Below are 16683 nucleotides of genomic sequence, written 5' to 3' on the forward strand. Positions count from 1 at the left end.
CCACAAATACCACACAGGAGGATCACCATCTCAACATTAAAAAAACAAAAACAAATAAAAAGGGAAATGGGGGTCAAATAGTAAACATCACCTGCTGTAAGTTTTTGAAACAATTTATGATTTTTAACCTTACGGGATGCTAAAAGAGCTAACATTTCGGAACACTGCAAACAATCCTAATCTTGGGCCAAACATGTTCTGTCTGTTCTGCAACAGGATCAGTGAATACATTTTCCTAGCTGTATAACACTATTTTTAAATGCTTGCTTAGATCACTCTAACTCAGGGACGTGCGGTGAGCTAAATAGCTCAGGAGGAACGCACGTCACTGCTCGAACTACAGTAAAACTAAAAGCTTACTTCAAGAGCTCGTAGTTCTTCTCATTTAATCTCGCAGCATTCTCTCTCCAGAACTTTTCTGATTTATGGACTGGGCTCCATTCCAACCTTCCCGACTTCAGTTCAGAGCTGTACTCATCAAATGAACTGCAAATAAGACAAAGAAACCAGTTATACTCTTACCATCACTATGGCATGCTGACTTTTTCACACATTATAGACATTTGCTTACATGCATACATATTTTATAGGTGTGTGTGTGTGTGTGTGTGTGTGTGTGTGTTTGTAAGTATATCGCGAGTTGTGAAGTTTCATCAACAATGCATCTCTTACACATAATATTTCCTGAGGTAGACATTATTTACTTTAGAGGACATAAAATTTATTTTTTCTCAAAATTATTTTCGAATTCAATAATATAGTTTATCATCAGGCATAGGGATTAGCAATAGGAACTACTGTGACTCCTAGTCTAGACAATCTATTCCCTAGGACTTTGTAAAATTTACATTTTTAAACATTTTATAGGGAAAAGATTTATTGATGCTGTCATATTTCTTTGTAATGATTCTATTAAAAACAAACTAAATAGGCTTTGACCAGATTTTAATAAATAATTATGTAAGCCTAGTATTCTCCCGTTTAGTTAGTTCTTCATCTATCTCTTTTCTAAGTTTAAACATTACAGTGGATCCTACTCTTATTACAGTAATGAGAAGCACACAATTACTAATAAAAAAACTCAAGACGCAACAATGTTTCTATACACTAGAACTGGTCAAAAACAAAAAGGCTGGAAAACATTTCCTAACATCCTTTTTATTGAAAGAAAACTGCATTACAGACAGCAAAGATTTTTAAATAGTCTGTTTTATTAAAGGCAAAATATGTTTTAAATATCGTCCTACGGTACAAGCCATACATATACTACAGAGAGAATCAAATGCAATCACAAGCACGTGTTCATTCACAGTCTCTATCTAATTAAATGCTCTTGTGACCCCCAACATATTGGGACACAAATCCACAATGTTAAAGTGAATATTGTCTAAACATCAGCGCCACATTAAACAATTCACCTAAAAGCTTCATATTTATAGATATTTTTGACCTAAACGCAACAGTGGTTTGACTCCCTCTGCGGTTTTCTGATTTGGAACAAGTGAATTCAAAAGACTTAAGTGTTGAGGGATGGCTTTGACCTTGACAGTCACTGAACAATGGTATTGTTTATCTTTTACTTTCTTAATATTTTTAGATATATTATGGTCTGCATTTATTTTATATATATATATATATATATATATATATATATATATATATATATATATATATATTTATTTGCATACGAACACATACCCACAAGAATGTTTGAAGACCTCTCATTGTGTAAATTTATTTGACTCGTACATATACGTATAATCAATAGCATGACCTTGGTACAAATTATTTTTCCACATCGTCCTTATACTTGTCTAAGCTTTTGTTCCAACTGGACACCAATGCCTCTATCCCAGCATAAAAGAAATCAGTGTCAAGCGCCTGAAGCTAGGACATGGCAGCTTGCTGAACTTCACCATTTGTTCCAAATCACCTTCCACACAGGTGCTTCTTCAATGGTCCAAAGAGATGGAAATCAATCATTCAGTGCCAGGTAAGGGCTGTAGGGAGGACGTGCTTGGCTGGCCAGATCACTGCTGATCTTGAGAATTTGTCCTGCCAATATTAAAGGGCACGCGCCAACCCCAAAAACGGTTTCTGTGACATGACTTTAACCCTTCGACAAGTTGCCAATGAGTTTCAGCTACAGATGTGCCCTTCAAGCACAGAACTTTTATCATACTACAAAATATTAATGTTTGACCATGTTTCTGTGATGTAATTTAATGCAAATTAATTTAATGCAAATTAAATTGTAAATTAACGTAATGTAATTTGTACTAGAGTGTCTGTTATTAGTCCGAGTGCCGCACCTCTGTACGACTTGCACCATAAGCAGGTGGGACTTCGAAACTGTTATTAACACAATGGATTCTACCATTAATAAAATTGCAGGGAGAACTGAAGATATTATAAAAGGCATGTTTCAAAAAATCCCATGTTGTATTAGAAACAGTCTACCTTTTCTCTACTGAGCTCTAAGATTTTGAGAGAGGTCAGAGTATTATCTAATACCATTGTTTTATCAATATGTATAAGTAGAGTACAGCTTCAGGATTGCATGACTTTGGTTCATTACCAATTACTCCAGTCACTGCTTGAGAACCAAGTCATGTTTAACATGTGAACCTGAGCACTCATTGCAACTGAGGGACCAGGCTGCACATCCTCACCATTCAAACATGCTCTGGTGTCCCCTATTCTCAAAAAAACCAACCTCGACCCTTCATCACTCACTAGCTACTGCCCCATCTCTCTTCTCCCCTTCGCCTCCAAACTACTTAAACAATTGGTCTACAGCCGCCTCACAAGCTACCTCTCTGACCACTCCATCCTTGACCCACTAAAATCTGGCTTTCGCCCACTCCACCGAGACTGCCCTGGTGAAAGTCACCAATGACCTGCTTTCGGCCAAATCCAAGGGCCACTTCTCTTTGCTCATCCTTCTGGACCTCTCTGCTGCCTTTGACACCGTGGATCACCCTCTCCTCCTCTACACACTCCAAAATGTTGGCCTCTCTAGCACCGTCCTTGACTGGTTTACCTCATACCTCACTAACCGCTCCTTCTCTGTGTCTGCCTCCGGAACCACCTCACACCCTTCCATCCTTCCTGTTGGTGTCCCTCAGGGTTCTGTCCTAGCCCCCTTCTGTTCTCCCTGTACACCTCTTCACTGAGTGCGCTCATTAACTCCTTTGGCCTTGAATACCACCTCTATGCTGATGACACACAACTCTACCTCTCCTCTCGTGATCTGTCCCCCTCTGTCCTCTCTCAGGTCTCCAGCTGCCTCTCTGCCATCTCCTCCTGGATGTCTGAGCGCTCTCTGAAGCTCAACATGAACAAAATTGAATTCATTATCTTTCCCCCAGCAAGAGCAACACCCCCTACAAATATCTCTATCACGGTTGACAACACTATCATCTCCCCCGTTCTCCAACTCCGCTGCCTGGGCGTCACTCTTGACGCCTTCCTCTCTTTTGCACCCTACATCCAAGCTCTGGCGCAATCTTGTCGGTGCAACTAAACTTATCCACTCACTGGTCATCTCGCGACTCGACTACTGCAATGTTCTCCTCACTGGCCTCACTTGCTCCCACCTCGCACCCCTCCAATCTGTCCTCAACTCCGCAGCTAGGCTCATCTTCCTCTCCCGCCGCTCCACTTCTGCCACTCCCCTTCGACAAAATCTACACTGGCTCCCATTCCCCTACAGAATCCTCTTCAAACTCCTCATCCTCACATACAAGGCCATCTCTAATTCCACTGCTCCCTACATCTCCAACCTCCTCTCCCTTCACACTCCCTCCCGCCCACTACGGTCAGCTGATGACCGTCGCCTCTCCTCTGCCTTGGTCACTGCTTCCCATGCACGAGTTCAGGATTTTATCCGTGCTGCACCCCTTCAGTGGAACGCGCTCCCCCGCTCCATTAGACTCTCCCCGACCTTGCAAAGCTTCAAACGGGCACTGAAAACCCACCTATTTATCAAAGCGTACCCCTCCAATGCATAACCTAGTCCTTAGGCTGCTCCTCCATCCCCCTGCCCCACGCCTTGAACATCTCTGCTTTGCTTGCATACTGCCATCATCTTCCTCCTGCTTGCTTGCACCGCATGTCATCTGTCTGTCACCCCTCCCTGCTAGATTGTTAGCTCTTCAGAGCAGGGCCCTCTTTCCTATTGTTGTCTAAGCCCTCTTCTCGACACATTTCACTCAGCGACCATCTTTACCTGCTTTTTCTCCTACTGGTAAAGGCTCCTCTCTATCCATGGCCGCCAGCCCCAAGTAGTACAATGATTACTCCCTTGCTACTTACATCTAAGCTGTATTATGTTTTGAGAATTGTGGTGCTCTTTGTTACCTGCACTCCATTTTTGTTATTTAATTACTGTTATGCTAAGTTTTGTCTCCCTGTACTGTGCTTTGTACGGCGCTGCGAGACACTTGTGGCGCCCTATAAATAAAATGTAATAATCTCCTATAAAATAGCCCAGATCTGTGACTTTGTGACTGTGTGTATAACGATGGGTGGAGTCACAATGCTGGGTAGAGTCACAGTCAGAGAGTCACAGATCCGGGAAAAAATACACATATATAAACAACACACAGCCCCATATACAGTCCCATGTATGTACCCGGTACCACCAGAAGGGACCGTCCCGATCCTCCCTGTGTCCCCTCTGCAGAACTTTGTCGCTCGAGGTGAAGTTTGCAGACCTCTCCCGGACTCCTTACCGCTAGATCCCTGTGTCCGGCCCCGCCCACTGTCTATTGCACGGTAGCCAGGAGGACAGGACCCTGTGAACGGAGCATGGGGGGACCGGCAACGCTCATAGACAACATGCTCCCCAGTCAGTGAGCCCCTGTGATCCCCGGGACATGGCATGATGATGCCGCTGACCATCTTGCTGCTGCCGGAGTCCGCCCGCTGCGCCTCCACCGTCTTCTCCCTCACATTCAGGATATCTCTGGCTGAGGTCCAACAGTTAAAGTCATACATCTCTCATTTGCAAGACAAATTTTTAAGAATGTTCTATATATTTAAATTCATGGCCAAATATTTTATATGTATATTTTCCGAGCTTAAATGTGTGGACATTGGGTCAATAACTCGGAGTGAACTGCTATCAAATTTATCAGAAAAGAAAGAAATTTACCTTCTCCTAGGTGGCTTTTTGTTACCTCTGACATCGCAGCTCTGCTCTTCATTCCGCCCTGCCTGTTTATGTAGGACACAGCTGTGACGTTGTCCGCTGAACCTGAATGGCTCGATCTTGTAGAAGATGCCCTGCTTGTAGAAAGCCATTGTATATGGCCCTTAGTTCAAGAATGTTAACTGGAAGGACAGATTCCTGACTTGACCACTTTCCTTGGAAGTTTACCCCCTGGATGACTGCTCCCCAAACTCTGAGACTTGCATCAGTGGTCAGAAGAATCCAGTTCTGAATCCCGAACCTGCAGCCCTCGAATAGGTGAGAAGTTTGCAGCCACCAGAGGAGTGAAATTCTGTCTTTCGGCGACAGGCGTATCCGCTGGTGCATGTGAAGATGTGATCCCGACCACTTGTCCAGGAGATACAGCTGGAAGAACCTTGCATGGAATCTTCGTTACTGTAGAGCCTCGTAGGAGGCTACCATCTTTCCCAGAAAGCGAATGCACTGATGAACCGATACTCGGGCTGGCTTCAAATCATCCCAGACCATTGATTGGATCACCAACACTTTCTCCAGTGGTAGAAACACCCTCTCCACTTCCATGTCGAGTATCATCCCCAGGAAGGACAGACTCTGCGTCGGTTCCAAATGTGACTTTGGAAGTTTCAGGATCCACCCATGATCCTGGAGGAGTTTAAGTGAGAGTGCAATACTATGCAACAGCTTCTCTTTGGAAGATGCCTTTATCAGCAGATCGTCCAGATATTGAATTATGTTCACTCCCTGCTTTCTTCGGAGGAGCATCATCTCCGCCATGACATTGGTGAACACCCTCGGTGCTGTGGAGAGGCCAAACGTCAGTGTCTGGAACTGATAGTGATAGTCCTGTAGTGCAAATCGTAGATAAGCCTGATGAGGTGGCCAGATCAGAATGTGAAGGTACGCATCCTTGATATCCAGGGATACTAGGAATTCCCCCTCCTCCAGACCTGAGGTCACCGCTCTCAGAGACTCCATCTTGAATTGGAAAACCTTTAAGTAGGGGTTCAATGACTTCAGGTTCAATATAGGCCTTACCGAACCGTCCGGTTATGGTACCACAAATAGGTTTGAGTAATAACCCTTGGTTTTTAGGTGACGTGGAACTGAAACAATTACATTTGTTCGTACCAATTTTTGAATGGCTTCCTGCAGGATAGCACTTTCTGACAGCGAAACTGGTAAGCCTGATTTGAAGAATCTGTGAGGTCAGAGTTTCTGAAACTAGAGTCTGTAGCCCTGGGTAACAATGTCTGTCACCCAGGGGTCTAGGCATAATGACGCCCAGACGTGACTGAAATCTTTTAGTCTCGCTCCCACCTGCCCGATCTCCAGGCTGGGAGGTCCACCATCATGCTGAAGATTTGGAGGAAGCAGAACCTGGTTTCTGTTCCTGGGAACCTGATGGAGCAGGATTTTTGGAATTTCCCCGAAGTTCTCTAAAGAAGGGGGGGGGTTGTATTTTTAAAATTTTGCGGTCCGAAAGGACTGCTGTGTAGGCGTAGGATAAGATTTCCTAGCCGGTGACGCTACGGAGGGAAGAAATGTCGACTTACCCGCAGTCGCCGTGGAAATCCATGCATCCCCACATAGTGAAGGGCAGGTTCTCCACACTTTTCTTGGATTCTGCATCCGCAGTCCATTGGCGCAGCCAGAGTCCTCTGCGTGCCGATACCGCCATGGAAGTAGCCCTTGCATTAAGCAGGCCAATGTCCTTCATAGTCCCCACCATGAAACCTGCAGAATCATGTATGTGACATAAAAACAAATCAATGTCACTCCTATCCATAGTATCTTTTTCCTCTAGTAATGTGCCTGACCACTTTACTATGGCTTTAGAAATCCACGCACAAGCAATAGTGGGCCTTAAAGCCACACCTCTAGCAGTTTATAGTGATTTGAGTGTAGTCTCAATCTTGCGGTCAGCCGGCTCCTTTAAGTCGGTTAAACCAGGGACAGGTAAAACCACCTTTTTAGACAACCTCGATACAGAAGAATCTACTATAGGTGGGTTTTCGCACTTCTTTCTATCCTCTTCAGGGAAAGGGAAAGCAATGAGAAATCTTTTAGGGATCTGGAATTTCTTCTCTGGGTTTTCCCGGGATTTTTCAAACAAGGAGTTTAACTCCTTAGAAGCAGGGAAGGTAAGCGAGGATTTCTTATTTACTGTAAAATAAGATTCCTCTACCTGCTCAGGTACTTTCTCAGAAATATACAAAACATCCCTTATTGCTTCAATCATCAGTTGCACCCCTTTAGCAAGGGATGCATCTCCCCCCTGCATATCCCCATCACCGTCCCTTGTATTAGAGTCGGTATCAGTGTCAACTTGCATTATCTGGGCAAGTGTATGTTTTTTCAGGTATGCAGGTGGAGGTTTAGACGAAGTAGTGGGAGCTGAATACTTCAAACCCTCTACAGATTTTCTCAAAAACTGCGTCTCTTTCTCAGTATGTGACATCCTAGTTGCAATCTGGGATATCATTCCCTTTAAAGAATCCACCCATGGGGGTTCGGATTCAGATGGCTGAGACAGTAAATTGCAATCCTCAGTACATGGAATAGACTCCTCAGGAGAAGATAAACACTCTGCAGCATAGGACACAGAGTCCTTAGACATGGTAATGTGGATATACACACTTACACACACAGGAAAATGTCAGACACAGTTTCCCCCCAGAGCACCTTCAGAGAGTCACAGAGTTTAAGGAGCCAGCCACACAGCGCCCCTGTAGGCAGTTATTATGATAAAAGCCAGGTGCTCACTAACTAACCTTAATAGGTAAATTAGGACTACTATCACACTCCCCTCCCCTGTCTATAACACCCTGGTAACGCAGAGGTATAGCTGGAGATATGTGGAGGGCAACGCTCCCTGTCAGCGTCTCTTTCCTATGATCTGCAGGGAGAAAATGGCGCTGGTGAGTGCTGGATCCGCTTGGAGAGAAAGCCCCGCCCCTTGTAATGGCGCGCAGCTTACCGCACTAATTATTTATACTGGCCTGAGGTTTCTTTGTACTAACAGCGGGATTAGCCTGTTAGCTCCTCGACCAGTGTAGGGTGTATCTGCGCCGGCTCAGGATGCCCCTCAAAATGCCTACACAGGGTGTTGCTGAGCCTTCCCGGAGCGCAACCTGTCAAAGCTGCGCTCCCACCCTTGTGCCGCCATACCCGCCGGTGGTCCGCTAACCAGGACGCCAGCGCTGTACTCACCACTCTTCTTTCTTCTGGCTCTGTTAAGGGGTGGCGGCCGTGCTGCGGGAGTGAGCAGTCGCCTTGTGGGCTTGCGATCAGTACCCTCAGGAGCTCAGTGTCCTGTCAGCGGAGCAGAGAACCATTAACTCTTCAGGAAGTTGGTTCCTACTCCCCCCCCCCCCCCCCCCCAAAAAGTCCCACAAAGCAGGGAGGCTGTTGCCAGCAGCCTTCCTGTACCTAACAAACTCTAGAAAACAACAAAACTAGAAAAACTCTTAAGAGCTTCCCTAGCTGTAACCGGCTCCTCCGGGCACAGTTTCTAAACCGAATCTGGTAGGAGGGGGATAGAGGGAGGAGCCAGCCCACACTATTAAAATAAGAATTTACTCACCGGTAATTCTATTTCTCGTAGTCCGTAGTGGATGCTGGGAACTCCGTAAGGACCATCGGGAATAGCGGGCTCCGAAGGAGGCTGGGCACTCTAGAAAGATTTATGACTACCTGGTGTGCACTGGCTCCTCCCACTATGACCCTCCTCCAAGCCTCAGTTAGGACACTGTGCCCGGACGAGCAGACATAATAAGGAAGGATTTAGAATCCCGGGTAAGACTCTTACCAGCCACACCAATCACACCGTACAACTCGTGATACTATATCCAGTTTGACAGTATGAAAACAACTGAGCCTCTCAACAGATGGCTCAACAATAACCCTTTAGTTAACAGTAACTATGTACAAGTATTGCAGACAATCCGCACTTGGGATGGGCGCCCAGCATCCACTACGGACTACGAGAAATAGAATTACCGGTGAGTAAATTCTTATTTTCTCTAACGTCCTAGTGGATGCTGGGAACTCCGTAAGGACCATGGGGATTATACCAAAGCTCCCAAACGGGCGGGAGAGTGCGGATGACTCTGTAGCACCGAATGAGAGAACTCCAGGTCCTCCTCAGCCAGGGTGTCAAATTTGTAGAATTTTGCAAACGTGTTTGCCCCTGACCAAGTAGCTGCTCGGCAAAGTTGTAAAGCCGAGACCCCTCGGGCAGCCGCCCAAGATGAGCCCACCTTCCTTGTGGAATGGGCATTTACAGATTTTGGCTGTGGTATGCCTGCCACAGAATGTGCAAGCTGAATTGTACTACAAATCCAGCGAGCAATAGACTGCTTAGAAGCAGGAGCACCCAGCTTGTTGGGTGCATACAGGATAAACAACGAGTCAGTTTTCCTGACTCCAGCCGTCCTGGAAACATATATTTTCAGGGCCCTGACAACGTCTAGCAACTTGGAGTCCTCCAATTCACTAGTAACCGCCGGCACCACAATAGGCTGGTTCAGGTGAAACGCTGACACCACCTTAGGGAGAAATTGGGGACGAGTCCTCAACTCTGCCCTATCCATATGGAAAATCAGATAAGGGCTTTTACATGATAAAGCCGCTAATTCTGACACTCGCCTGGCTGAAGCCAAGGCTAATAACATGACCACTTTCCACGTGAGATATTTCAGATCCACGGTTTTTAGTGGCTCAAACCAATGTGATTTTAAGAAACTCAACATCACGTTGAGATCCCAAGGTGCCACAGGAGGCACAAACGGGGGCTGAATATGCAGCACTCCTTTTACAAAAGTCTGAACTTCAGGTACTGAAGCTAGTTCTTTTTGAAAGAAAATCGACAGAGCCGAGATCTGTACTTTAATGGAGCCTAGTTTTAGGCCCATATCCACTCCTGCTTGCAGGAAATGCAGAAATCGACCTAGTTGAAATTCCTCTGTTGGGGCCTTATTGGCCTCGCACCATGCAACATATTTTCGCCATATGCGGTGATAATGCGTTGCCGTAACATCTTTCCTGGCCTTAATAAGCGTAGGAATGACTTCTTCCGGAATACCCTTTTCCTTTAGGATCCGGTGTTCAACCGCCATGCCGTCAAACGCAGCCGCGGTAAGTCTTGGAACAGACAGGGCCCCTGCTGTATCAGGTCCTGTCTGAGCGGTAGAGGCCACGGGTCCTCTGAGAGCATCTCTTGAAGTTCCGGGTACCACGCTCGTCTTGGCCAATCCGGAACCACGAGAATTGTGTTTACTCCTCACTTTCTTATTATTCTCAATACCTTTGGAATGAGAGGCAGAGGAGGGAACACATAAACCAACTGGTACACCCACGGTGTCACTAGAGCGTCCACAGCTATCGCCTGAGGGTCCCTTGACCTGGCGCAATATCTTTTTAACTTTTTGTTGAGACGGGACGCCATCATGTCCACCTGTGGTTTTTCCCAACGGTTTACCAGCATCTGGAAGACTTCTGGGTGAAGTCCCCACTCTCCCGGGTGGAGGTCGTGTCTGCTGAGGAAGTCTGCTTCCCAGTTGTCCACTCACGGAATGAACACTGCTGACAGTGCTAGTACATGATTCTCCGCCCATCGGAGAATTCTTGTGGCTTCTGCCATCGCCATCCTGCTTCTTGTGCCGCCCTGTCGATTTACATGGGCGACTACCGTGATGTTGTCTGACTGGATCAGCACCGGCTGGTGTAGGAGCAGGGCTTTTGCTCGACTTAGGGCATTGTAGATGGCCCTTAGTTCCAGAATATTTATGTGAAGGGAAGTCTCCTGACTCGACCATAGTCCTTGGAAGTTTCTTCCCTGTATGACTGCCCCCCAGCCTCGAAGGCTGGCATCCGTGGTCACCAGGACCCAGTCCTGTATTCCGAACCTGCGGCCCTCTAGAAGATGGGCACTCTGCAGCCACCACAGTAGAGACACCCTGGTTCTTGGAGACAGGGTTATTAAGCGATGCATCTGAAGATGCGATCCGGACCACTGGTCCAACAGGTCCCACTGAAAGATTCTGGCATGGAACCTGCCGAAGGGAATTGCTTCGTAAGAAGCCACCATCTTCCCCAGGACCCGTGTGCAGCGATGCACTGATACTTGTTTTGGTTTCAGGAGGTCTCTGACTAGAGATGACAACTCCCTGGCTTTCTCCTCCGGGAGAAACACTTTCTTCTGGACTGTATCCAGAATCATACCCAGGAACAGTAGCCGTGTCGTCGGAACCAGCTGTGACTTTGGGATATTCAGAATCCAGCCGTGCTGGTGCAGCACCTCCTGAGATAGTGCTACTCCCACCAACAACTGTTCCTTGGACCTCGCTTTTATTAGGAGATCGTCCAAGTACGGGATAATTAAAACTCCCTTTCTTCGAAGGAGTATCATCATTTCCGCCATAACCTTGGTAAATACCCTCGGTGCCGTGGACAGTCCAAACGGCAGCGTCTGGAATTGGTAATGGCAATCCTGTACCACAAATCTGAGGTACTCCTGGTGAGGATGGTAAATGGGGACATGTAGGTAAGCATCCTTGATGTCCAGGGATACCATGTAATCCCCCTCGTCCAGGCTTGCAGTAACCGCCCTGAGCGATTCCATCTTGAACTTGAATTTCTTTATGTACGTGTTCAAGGATTTCAAATTTAGAATGGGTCTCACCGAACCGTCCGGTTTCGGTACCACAAATAGTGTGGAATAATAACCCCGGCCTTGTTGAAGTAGGGGTACCTTGATTATCACCTGCTGGGAATACAGCTTGTGAATTGCCGCTAGCACCGCCTCCCTGTCTGAGGGAGCAATCGGCAAGGCAGATTTTAGGAACCGGTGGGGTGGGGACGCCTCGAATTCCAGCTTGTACCCCTGAGATACTATTTGCAGGATCCAGGGATCCACCTGTGAGCGAACCCACTGATCGCTGAAATTTTTGAGGCGACCCCCCACCGTACCTGGCTCCGCCTGTGGAGCCCCACCGTCATGCGGCGGACTTGGAAGAAGAAGCGGGGGAGGACTTTTGCTCCTGGGAACCTGCTGTTTGTTGCAGCCTTTTTCCCCTACCTCTGCCTCTGGACAGAAAGGACCCGCCTTTTCCACGCCTGTTTTTCTGGGTCCGAAAGGACTGAACCTGATAAAACGGCGCCTTCTTAGGCTGTGAGGGGACATGGGGTAAAAATGCTGACTTCCCAGACGTTGCTGTGGAAACTAGGTCCGAGAGACCATCCCCAAATAATTCCTCACCCTTATATGGTAACACTTCCATGTGCTTTTTGGAATCTGCATCTCCTGTCCACTGGCGAGTCCATAAGCCTCTCCTAGCAGAAATGTACAATGCACTTTCCCTCTGTGCATCTCTCATATATAAGACTGAGTCTTTTATATGGTCTATGGTTAACAGGATCGTGTCTCTGTCTAATGTGTCAATATTTTCTGACAGTTTATCTGACCACGCAGCGGCAGCACTGCACATCCAAGCTGACGCAATAGCTGGCCTAAGTATAATGCCTGTGTGTGTATATACAGACTTCAGGATCGCCTCCTGCTTTCTATCAGCAGGTTCCTTGAGGGCGGCCGTATCCGGAGACGGTAGTGCCACCTTTTTAGACAAACGTGTGAGCGCTTTATCCACTCTAGGGGGTGTTTCCCAACGTGACCTATCCTCTGGCGGGAAAGGGAACGCCATTAGTACCTTCTTAGGAATTACCAATTTTTTATCAGGGAAAGCCCACGCTTCTTCACACACTTCATTTAATTCATCTGATGGGGGAAAAACTACGGGTAGTTTTTTCTCTCCAAACATAATACCCTTTTTAATGGTACCTGTAGTTATATCAGAAATGTGTAACACCTCTTTCATTGCCTCAATCATGCAGTGAATGGCCTTAGTGGGCATCAGGTTAGACTCATCGTCGTCGACACTGGTGTCAGTATCAGTGTCGACATCTGGGTCTGCTTGAGGTAGCGGGCGTTTTAGAGCCCCTGATGACCCATGCGACGCCTGGGCAGGCACGAGCTGAGAAGTCGGCTGTCCCACATTTGGCATGTCGTCGATTTTCTTATATAGGGAGTCTATACGTGCACTCATTACTTTCCATAAGCCCATCCACTCAGGTGTCTGCCCCGCAGGGGGTGACATCCCTTCTAAAGGCATCTGCTCCGCCTCCACATCATTATCCTCATCAAACATGTCGACACAGCCGTACCGACACACCGCGCACACACACAAGGAATGCTCCGAATGAGGACAGGACCCACAAAAGCCCTTTGGGGGGACAGAGTGAGAGTATGCCAGCACACACCAGAGCGCTATATAATGCAGGGACTAACTGAGTTATGTCCCCTATAGCTGCTTTTTTATATAATATATATATATTGCGCCTAAATTTAGTGCCCCCCCTCTCTGTTTTTACCCTGTTCTGTAGTGTAGACTGCAGGGGAGAGCCAGGGAGCTTCCTTCCAGCGGATCTGTGAAGGAGAAATGGCGCCAGTGTGCTGCATGAGATAGCTCCGCCCCTTTTCCGCGGCCTATTCTCCCGCTTTTTTCCATATTCTGGCAGGGGTATTTTCCACATATATAGCCTCTGGGACTATATATTGTGGAGTTTTTGCCAGCCAAGGTGTTATTATTGCTTCTCAGGGCGCCCCCCCCCAGCGCCCTGCACCCTCAGTGACCGGAGTATGAAGTGTGTATGAGGAGCAATGGCGCACAGCTGCAGTGCTGTGCGCTACCTTGGTGAAGACTGATGTCTTCTGCTGCCGTTTTTCCGGACCTCTTCTTGCTTCTGGCTCTGTAAGGGGGACGGCGGCGCAGCTCCGGGACCGAACACCAAGGACTGGGCCTGCGGTCGATCCCTCTGGAGCTAATGGTGTCCAGTAGCCTAAGAAGCCCAATCCGGCTGCAAGCAGGCGAGTTCGCTTCTTCTCCCCTTAGTCCCTCGCTGCAGTGAGCCTGTTGCCAGCAGGTCTCACTGAAAATAAAAAGCCTAAATCTATACTTTCTTTCTAAGGGCTCAGGAGAGCCCCTAGTGTGCATCCAACTTCGGCCGGGCACGAAATCTAACTGAGGCTTGGAGGAGGGTCATAGTGGGAGGAGCCAGTGCACACCAGGTAGTCATAAATCTTTCTAGAGTGCCCAGCCTCCTTCGGAGCCCGCTATTCCCCATGGTCCTTACGGAGTTCCCAGCATCCACTAGGACGTTAGAGAAAAACTCTTAAAGTGCCAGTGGCTCCCAAAGGACACGTCTATACCCCATGGTACTAAATTAGACCCCAGCATCCTCTAGGACGTAATAGAAAATTAAAACTTCTGAAAGGCTCTTGAGTACTTGTTTGAATATACGCTGCAAAAACCTGTTATTTTGTAAATGAAGCTCAATTTTCACACAAAGTTCAGCACAAATTGCATTTTACAATTAGGTTGTACATTCAGGGTATTTAAATCTGGGGTGTTATTAGTCATAAACAAAGTTCAGAAGCTATTGTTGGAGAGGTTCTAGCATGCCGAAAAGGTAACCTATGCGATGGTTGTATGTGGGGCAGGAATGGAGGAGATACCCGGTGTGCCTATTAGGAGAAGGACGGAATACTTGCACGTTTGTTTATATCTAAAAACAGCAAGAGGAGAATGCGCTCATAGTGCAGATAAGTTTTTATTTTTAAAAAGGTAAGTAGAAGCAAGTCGTTACAAAGTAGTAGAGACTCGTACCCTGATTACCACATGATAAAATCAAACACCAAGGCAAAACCTGCATCCCTCCGCCCAGAGACACTATGAGCGCATTCTTCTCTTGCCGTTTTTAGAAATTCATTGTCTCCAGGAGTTCGGAGTTGTTTTGGAGTTTGGCTGCGGTATCTACTAGTATCTGTACTACAGCCAGGAGTTTTGTACCTGTGGACTGGATATCTAATTCATACCAGCGCAACTGTACCATTGTTGCTGAACGTTTGTTTATATATCTATATATACCTATATACACATATATATATATATATATATATATATATATATATATATATATATAAAATTACAACATCTCTTTACACTAAACTGACAGATAGAAACAACCTCTTGCACTGTAACCGTTTCCATCCTAAACCCCTTAAACAAGGCCTCCCATTTTCCCAGTTACTCCGTGTCAAAAGAATCACTTCTGACCCGCAGCTTGCGGATGAACAGATGAATATTATGATCAATACATTTTCGAGTAAGAGGGTATCGTCTCAGTGATTTATTACAAGCTAATGAGAAAGTACTCAAATTTGACAGGGATACGCTGATTAGCACACAAAAAAAAAAAAAAAAAACCAGAGTACTAGTACAACTATGATCCCCTGGGTACAAGAGTGCAACCAACATACCGTATATACTCGAGTATAAGCAGACTTTTTCAGCACTTTTTTTGTGCTGAAAAAGCCCCCTCGGCTTATACTCGAGTCAGTGCAGGGAAGGAGTGGGGACACGGATGGCAGTGCAGTGCAGTGTGAAGGAGGGACACGGAGGGCACAGCCCGCGCCTCTCCGGTGGGTCTTTTAAATTAAGTACCCGTTCGTGAGCTCTGATTGGCTCACGAACCGGCACTTCATTTAACAGACCCGCCGCGGCCGCCGGAGGGACACAGGAGAGGCGCGCGCTGTGCCCTCCGTGTCCCTCCTTCACAAGACAACGCGGGAGCGGCGGAAGGTAAGTAACTGGCACTGGGGGAGCATATTTGGCACTTGGGGGGCGCATATCTGGCACTATGAGGGGGCATATCTGGCACTATGAGGGGGCATATCTGGCACTATGAGGGGGCATATCTGGCAGTGTGAGGGCTGTGTACGGCTAGAGCTGCATTTCCCACCCTAGGCTTATACTCGAGTCAATAAGTTTTCCCAGGTTTTTGTGGTAAAATTAGGTGCCTCGGCTTATATTCGGGACAACTTATACTCAAGTATATACGGTAGTAATAATATAAGATTTCAAAAAAATGGCGACCTATGGTCCAAACAGATGAGGAACTTAAATTAAATAATACCAAACTTATGAGCTGTTATACCAGAAGCCGTAATTTTCGAGGCATTCTGGTAAAAACAGATGTTAGATCTAACTCATCAAGCGATAGAGGTACTTTTCTTAGTTAAAGGATGGGATGTGTAAGATGTGCATGTACTACATGTCAGTTCCTCATCCCAGGGGATACATTCTATCATTCAGGATCAGGTCATAAATATAAAATCAGGTATATGTTAACATGTAATACAAAATTATTTGTCCTTGCGGTAAGTCGCATATAGGTAAGACAGAAAAGGCTTTTAAAGAGCGTATGGCGGCTCACCGAAGTGCGATAAAAGCAGCTATCCTTAAAGGGGACAGCGAGCAACCGGTAGCCCGGCATTTCAGTAAGGCTAGTCATCCGTTGACTACTTTGCGTTATAGGAGGATTGATCATATACCGCCGTTAGCAAGGGGTGGCAATAGATCATTGAAACT

The 16683-nt window shown here is 46.6% G+C and overlaps 1 protein-coding gene across 2 annotated transcripts in view; it reads right to left on the reverse strand.

The window, feature by feature from the left end:
* Nucleotides 1-16683, reverse strand: part of ATP6V1H (ATPase H+ transporting V1 subunit H) — a 254213-nt gene that overhangs the window by 77858 nt on the left and 159672 nt on the right. For both annotated transcript variants that reach the window (XM_063923720.1, XM_063923721.1), the window contains exon 12: nucleotides 361-486. In XM_063923720.1, coding sequence (XP_063779790.1) covers nucleotides 361-486 — 126 coding nt within the window. The remainder of the gene's footprint in view (nucleotides 1-360; nucleotides 487-16683) is intronic.

The sequence above is a fragment of the Pseudophryne corroboree genome, chromosome 5 (assembly GCF_028390025.1).
Source record: "Pseudophryne corroboree isolate aPseCor3 chromosome 5, aPseCor3.hap2, whole genome shotgun sequence".
NCBI classification, from domain to species: Eukaryota; Metazoa; Chordata; class Amphibia; order Anura; family Myobatrachidae; genus Pseudophryne; species Pseudophryne corroboree.